Here is a 7912-nt window from a genome sequence, read left to right as displayed (position 1 = left end):
ATTTGCCATCATTTACTCATCCTCGTGTCGTTCCAAACCTGAATGACTTTCTTTCATCTTTGAAACAGTTTAATGTTTCAACTGTTTCAGTGTTGTTTTAGATGCCATTGCATTTTACACTAAGACATTTTTCAAAATATCATCTTTTGTGTTCCACGATGAACCCCTTCAGCAATCATTATCACAACTATCAAATTGGTGTGTACAAAACGTGTGATTTCATGCAGTGACCATCAAGATTTAAAGCTAACAAACTTTCTAACAGGCATGGAAGGTCAGAGGTCAGACCAACAGACTTTTACCCTGCATCCCAATGTGCATACTATCACATATCTGCCCTAAATAGTATTGAAAATGACTCATATCACATAGAATTTAGGATGGATAGTATATGCACATTGGGACACATAGGTCCAAAGAGAAGATGGGACCTCCCACATATTGTGTACTTCTTCAATAGATTTTGTACTTAAATTGTACTTAAATTACATGTTAATATGTTTCAGGATGTACAAGATGACAAAGACAGTGGTCATTGATTATGGTCTAACTTCAAAGGAGATGTGTAAAGTTTCAAGGTTTGCCTCAAGGTAATGGTACCTTATCCACAAAAGTGAATTGTTCTTGAGAACTCAAGCAACCTTACTGAATGGCAAATGACCTTGTTTTGGCCCAATCCTGCGGAAGTACTCAAACTAACTTCTCCTACACACACATACTACATGTATAAATAACAGACTGAAGCATGTCAGAGTTAATCCAGCAGTGACTTTGAGAAGATAAAGGATCTTTAACAGCAAGGATAACTTTGAGATTTTTTTTCTGGGGTGCTGAGACTCATTTAACAGACATTTTTGGACATTGATGAAGAGCAGATAGTTGACATGGTTCTCCTCAGCCTCTTGATTTTGGGTGCGCTGGTTAAAGGCCACCTGGCTCTTACTGCTAATGAGTGTGGGACTTCCTTCAGGCGTCCAGGTAGGCCTACTGTCCTGCATGGTTTTGTCTCCAGTAATTATTGTAACTGCTTTTAAAACTAAAACCAGTTTAATAGGAAAGACATCAGGGAGCTTTTCTTTGTCTTGCAGCGTACACCGACATCGCAGTGTCTTGCGGGACCCAGTCTATAGGTTTGGCCATCCAGGTTTGCCCGGTCATTTACACTGGATATAATGAGAGCCTGTTGATCCTGAATCAAATGGCCAATGACCCGTTGTGTCGCGGAACGCTGGATGCGACTGCCACTCCTCCGGTCGTGCGCTTCAACTTCCCGCTAAGACAGCTAGACGCCTGCGGCAGCATCTTCCGCGTGAGTATTACTGCATCTTAAACTTTATTCACACTAATCAAGTTTAAAACCAGCTTAAAACAAGCTGATATCGCTCTTTGAAAAAGCCAGCAAATCGTGTTATTCATACTCACTGACAGCACTGAAGTATTCAAAACGCCAAAAAAAAAAAAAAAGTTTATTAGTTCCCCATTTTCCCTGTATTTTGTAACCTCTCTCTGCAAGTCTAATTAATTTCATTGCCTTAATTTGTAGACCACCAGCGCTCCAGGGACCGGCATCTTCTCTGATTTCTCTAACATCCAGACGGTGAACATCAGCGGGGTGGTCAGATCTTTTGACCCCACAATAGGAACAGTGACCTACAACGCCGAGCTGAGTTATTTTTACTCCTGTGCATATCCACTCGAGTACCTGATCAACAATACACAAGTTGATGTGTAAGCTCTTTTAACTCTTTTAATTCTGCTGAAATAGCCTAATAAAACAATCTTAAATCAGCCTAAACTGGTCGTACAGTTTTGGACTGGCCCAGTTCTGTCTTACCAACGAGGATGCATTAAAAACAGTTTTAAAAGATTTCTATTTCAAATAGATGCTTTTCTTTTAAACTTTCTAGTCATCAAAGAATCCTGACTGTATCACGATTTCCACAACAATATTAAACTGTTTAAACTGTTTTCTCTGATGATGATGATAATAAACGTTTCTTGAGCACTAAATCAGTGTATTAGCATGATTTCTGAAGGATGACACTGAAGACAGGAGTAATGATGCTGAAAATTCAGCTTTGCCAACAAAGGAATAATACATTACATTTAAAAATATATTTAATTAGAAAACGATCATTTTAATATGCAATAATGTCACTGTTTTAATGTATTTTTGATTAGATACAAAATTAGTGAGCATAAGAGACTTCTAAAAAATGAACAAAACAGTAGTTTGAACTGTAGTGTTGAGTATTCATCTTGTTGACTGAGTAGTGTATAATTATTTTCAAGGGCTCTAACTATGTATCACTTGTAATCTCTAACCTTTACCTCCCTCTTCAGGTCATCCTCCTCCATTGCAGTGATTGACAACAATGGTAGCTTCATCAGCACTTTAAGAATGCAGCTCTTCAAAGTAAATACACAATGAGAGGAACATTTCTAAAATCTAGCTATGCTATGTCACATTGTGTCCATATATAATTGTGTGTATATATTCATATATAATTGTGTCTCTAGGATGTTAACTACACAACTCCACTCGTTATCCCAGCCATTGGTGTTGAGCTCAGAACCAGAATCTACGTGCAAGTCATTGCAGCAAACTTGACTTCACAGTGAGTAACATTTGCTAATGTTTCTTCTAAGGTATGCCTCCATTAGTTAATGTAGAAATTGACTGATTCTGTCCTCCTCCTCTACAGGTATCATGTTCTGCTGGATCGATGCTATGCCTCCATCTCAGCCTTACCCTCAAATTCAACCTTTTTCAACCTATTTGTCCCGTAAGTCATAAAAAGGGAGGTTTTGAAATGTCAGGGAATTTTGAGAGAAGTCGTGTTAAAAAATAACATTTATAATATCATTTATTTTATACTTTACTTATTTCTATTATACTTATATATATATTTATATTAAATTAATATTTATATATATATATATATATATATATTTATGTGCATATATATATATATATATATAATTAATAATTAATATAAAATAATTTTTAAAAAATTAAGAATATATCGGAATAAGAAATGTTGTTTTTAAGTCTCTACAAGAATATTTTTAAAACTCACAAACAAAGCCATGGAAATTCATTGGTCTTCTAATTTATTTTTTATATACTATATTTATAATACATTTTATAAATCAATAATTTAATGAAAAATCTTTTTTTTAAAGAAAATTTGATCAATTAGGGAATTTTGAGAGAAGTCGTGTCAAAAATAAATGTGATAATATAAATTATTTTATATTTTACTTATTTCTTATAATATACTTGTAAATATATATGATATATTAATATTTATATTAAATTAATAATTCATATAATTAATCTAATATAATAAGAAAATAAGAATATATCGGAATAAGAATAAGAGTCTCTACAAAATTATTTTTAAAACTCACGAATAAAGCCATGGAAATTCATTGGTCATCTAATTTATTTTATACTATATTTAAAATAAATATTATGAATCGCTAATATAACAAAAAAATATTTTAAAGAATATTTCATCAATAAGAAATTGTTCTTTTATTGTTTTTTTATTCTTTTTATTAGTTATTAGTTTTTTATTAGAATTATTTTATAAACTCAACAAAGCCACAAAGTCATGGAAATTCATTGGTCATGCTTAAAAATTCTCCTTCTCTCCTTTTCTTAAAGGTGCACGCAGGATAAGTTGACCACCATGTTGGAGAATGGAAACAGTCAGAAGGCTCGCTTTAGCTTCCCGGCCTTCCGCTTTGTCGAGCAGCAGAACCAGACCATTTCCACCTACTACCTCCACTGCATCACCAGGCTTTGTGAAACCAGCACCTGCGCCCAGTTCAAGGTACCACACGTTCTTCAAACCGGCCTATCAGAATACAAGAATCAGGGTCTTAACTAAATGATCAGATGAATGTGTCCTGCTTTTTTGTTTAACCCTCATCCATTTTCACTGATCAGCAATGCAACAGAAGGAGGAGACGGGAAATACAGACAGCCACAATTAAAGATGGCCTCTCAGACACCACCCTCATCACCTCTGGACCTATTAGGACTACAGCAGAAACCCGTATGGCTCTCTTCCACCTCACTGTCTTTGACATAATAGATGATACTGATGGAAAAATGCATTTTATGTAGTCCAAGTTATTGCAAGACAAATAAATGTAGCTAAATAATAACTGCGTTTTGTTCTTTCTTTCAGCTATCACCACTAAGGAAAAAGGTAAGCCTCTCTCATCAATGTGATTCATTAACAAAAGAATGCCAGAAAATTTGGTAATAACATGGTGTCTCTTGTATTCCTGTACAGCCTTGAGCAGCACACAGAAGGACAGTGGTAGTGGGGCGTCTGTAGGACTGGGCGTCGCTCTGGCCGTCCTCGTCATTGTGGGCACCGTTGCAGCCCTCATGGCCGTGTCGTTTTATCGCAAACTCAGGATGCTGCGTTAACTTCCCGTGATCCCAGAGCTCGTTTTGTGTAGGACCAAATACAACAGCATTGGTGGAGGTGGGAACTGGGGATCCATATTATTAATATCTGACTTTTTAAATTAAAAAAGCTTTGTCGGCATAACAGACAACACGGTTGTCATTTGAAATGCAAATATTGCAACCAAAAAACATTTTAATATATAGTAACTTATAAGGCACAAATGCTTAAATGCGCAACATTTTATTTTAAAGCAAACATGTACAGAGTGCATTTGGTGTGAGAAAGAGGATTACAAAGGGAGCGATGCTTGTGTATCATCAGTGGTTTTAAAAGGATATTTGTGCAGATAAAACATTTTATCCAGATCTGTGCTCAATTTGTGCCACATTAAAAGCAAGATTCAAGGCTTTAGGATGGACAGCTTTGAAAGAACAGGTGAAAGAAACATTTCATTAAGTTATTATAACAGCTGCATGAAGAGCCTTGCTTTGATTTAGCGAACTTGAATCTGAGAAGGAAAGTTTCATTTTGGAAGAAGGATTATACGAATGCTTATTTTATTTCAGATGTTTCAGCATATGCAATATATTACAAATTCAGACAGTTGTCTTGTGAAACATGTTTGTTTTTATTTTTTGAGTTTGTACTTTTATTGCATGCAGTATCATTAATAAAGGCTTGTAGGATTGTGAGAACAGTCTTGATTTCCTCTCCTGTTAAAACGCAGTCACCACTAGGGGGAGCCTCACCATTGTTTGAAAAAACATTGGCTTGATAATGTTTCAGTCTTCTTGCAAAAGTGTTCTTTATGTTGTCTTAAAGTTCATTTTACAAAGCACTGTTTAGGATATATATATATGTATATCGTGATGATATATATAACATACATCGTGTACTAAGACCGACCGAAAATGAAAAATTTTGATTTTCTAGGCCGATATGGCTAGGAACTATACTCTCATTCCGGCGTAATAATCCAGTAATTTTGCTGTCGTACCATGGGTGCAGCAGCGCAATGATATGACGCAGCGCCTGAAAGTAGTCCCCAGCTAGGTAACTAGTTATGATATAAAGTTCCTTGATTATTACGCCGGAATGAGAGTATAGTTCCTAGCCTTATCGACCTAGAAAATCACAACTTTTCATTTTCCGTCGGTTTCAGTACACGATGTAACTACAGAAGAGTCAAGCTTTAAATAGGAAAATTATCGAAACTCTTTGGTCATTTTTGATGACCAAATGCTAATGGTCTATTCCGATTCAATGATCTATGCTAAGCTAAGCTAAAAGTGCTACCGCCAGACCCGGAGATCAGCTGAATGGATTCAAAAACGGTAAAACTCAACTTTTTAACTCTAGGGGAGTTGTAAAATGAGCATATTTCCAAAAAAAAAAAAAAAAAAAGTGGAGTGTTCCTTTAAGCATACAAAAATAAATACAGATGAATACTTTTTTTATTATTAAGAAACAATTAGCCAGTGGTAGCATAACATTTACAATAAATTACATTTGAATTAAAATTAATTATTGTAATTCAATTAAATAACAAATAATAATTAAAAAATAAGTTAAATCATTGCAGTGGAGAATTGTAGTAGGATAACTATAGGAACATTAGGAATTTATTATAGAATTACATAATACAAAATCTTAAATGTATAGGTGTTGGCTATATGCAGTGTTTAGATAAACTGTGCTAGGGTGTGCCAAAACGATTACGGTAAAGCCTCAGATTATGTGTACACATCTTGAGTAACAATACTAAAATATCTGCATCTTGTTTAGGTTCTTATTACAAATATGACCATATTTACGCAATTGGAAAATGCTTTGGCGATTTCCTTTACATATTATTGTGTTAGCGAGGAGTATTGTTTCATAATTGATGCCTGTGTAAGCAAAGCTCTTGTTTCAGAAGAAAGCACATTAGTCATATTTTCATAACTGGAGGTGCTTTCATATGTCCTGCAGTGTTGTACCAGGACACAAACAGTATACCAACTCCCTATTCCCTCTGAATAAACAGCTAAATTATCCTAATGCTTGTTCATACAACATATCCCCTCAAATTAATTCACATTTAAGATATATTAGAGTGATATTAAGGATGCCTTGCTGTAATGTCAGAGCCACTGCAAATTAAAAATTTACATGGTGCTAAGTAGGTCATGATAAATGCATAGAAAAATGAGTTCCATTATATGGTGATGAGGATATTAATACAATATGAGGAGGGACAGTGGGATATGAGAAGTAAATATGCCAGTCCTCCAGTGGGTAAATCTCTAATTGTGTGTGAGTGAGGTTGTCATCAGAAGCAATACCTGAGAAATGTTCTCGTCTGGTGAGATGAGGCCGAGCAGAGGATCTTCAGAGGATGTGGGTGTGACCTTATTAGTTAGAAAGAACGATGACTTCATGTCAGTTGCAACGCAATGTGCTAATTGCAATGGCTAAAAGTAATATGTGAGCGGTGATTTATTGTGTCGTAATGGAATTCTCTATGATGCAATTTCATGTAATGTTAAATTGCATGGCAGGGTTAAGCTAATTAATGGAGAAGATATATTTTAAATAGACAAGTAGTGTCATTTTGGGAGATGGAGCTTGCAAGAAATTACCAGACAGGAAAGGAATCATGAAACATTGATGCACTGTACCATATCCAGACAGATGGGCCTATCCGCCACTGTCTGTCTCTGGAGACTGTGGGTAAAACATTAACAGTGAATCAAACAATCAGTCTATTAAATACTGTGCAATATTGCTATGCTGTTGGGTTAAGCTTCTTTCTTTTTTTTGGCAAGATAATGGCAATTGTTTTTTTCTATATATGAGGAAATGAGAAAATCAGCTGCTGGAAAATTAACTCATATTTTTAACCAAACAAAACATTAAGGGCCAAATCCCCAGACGAAGAGCCCTAGACTAAATAACAATGTGAATGAAGAGTCCTCTCTGAAAACAGGCTGTAATTTAAGACCAGGGTTAATCTGTTTGAGAAACCAATGCTGATGGTATCAAAAGTTTACTGGCTCTTAAAACACTTGTAAAGTGTTGTTCTGCTCAAATAATGAATGAGAGTAGCTTCTGCTTTAGATTTTGAGAGAACAGCAGCTTTAAATTTTATTGTTGTCATGACAGAGCATTTATCATTTTTAATTTCACATATCTATTCATATGTTCAAGTTCCTGAGTGCGTATATGTTTATAATGTTAGACTCAGACTTAAAACATTAATTTTATGACATTACTGTTCACTACTGTTGGGGTCGGTAAGATTTTTAATGTTTTTGAAAGAAGTCTCTTTTTCTGCATTTATTAGATACAAATATTGTGAAATATATTTACAATTTAATAATAAACTGTTTACTGTTTTATGAGTATTGAATAGACAAAAAAATCTGTCACTTTTTTTTACTGTCATTTTTTATTTATTTAATGCATCCTTGCTGAACAAAATAATTAATTTCCTTCAA

General features: G+C 34.8%; 1 protein-coding gene across 1 annotated transcript; it reads left to right on the top strand.

Annotated features, from left to right (window-relative positions):
- Positions 1-884: 884 nt before the first annotated feature.
- LOC306851720 (zona pellucida-like domain-containing protein 1) lies at positions 885-5124 on the top strand (the record flags this gene model as incomplete). Its single annotated transcript, XM_079388160.1, has 10 exons — positions 885-978; positions 1089-1309; positions 1544-1728; positions 2344-2416; positions 2521-2618; positions 2706-2786; positions 3674-3842; positions 3959-4067; positions 4203-4223; positions 4311-5124. The coding sequence occupies 10 exons, from the start codon at positions 885-887 to the stop codon at positions 4448-4450; spliced, it is 1191 nt and encodes a 396-aa protein (XP_079244286.1). The 3' UTR covers positions 4451-5124.
- Positions 5125-7912: the final 2788 nt, after the last annotated feature.

The sequence above is a fragment of the Barbus barbus genome (genome assembly GCF_936440315.1).
Source record: "Barbus barbus genome assembly, chromosome: 31".
Lineage (NCBI taxonomy): Eukaryota > Metazoa > Chordata > Actinopteri > Cypriniformes > Cyprinidae > Barbus > Barbus barbus.
Note: the sequence above shows the minus strand (reverse complement) of the source record. Positions and strands in the feature narration are given on the sequence as shown.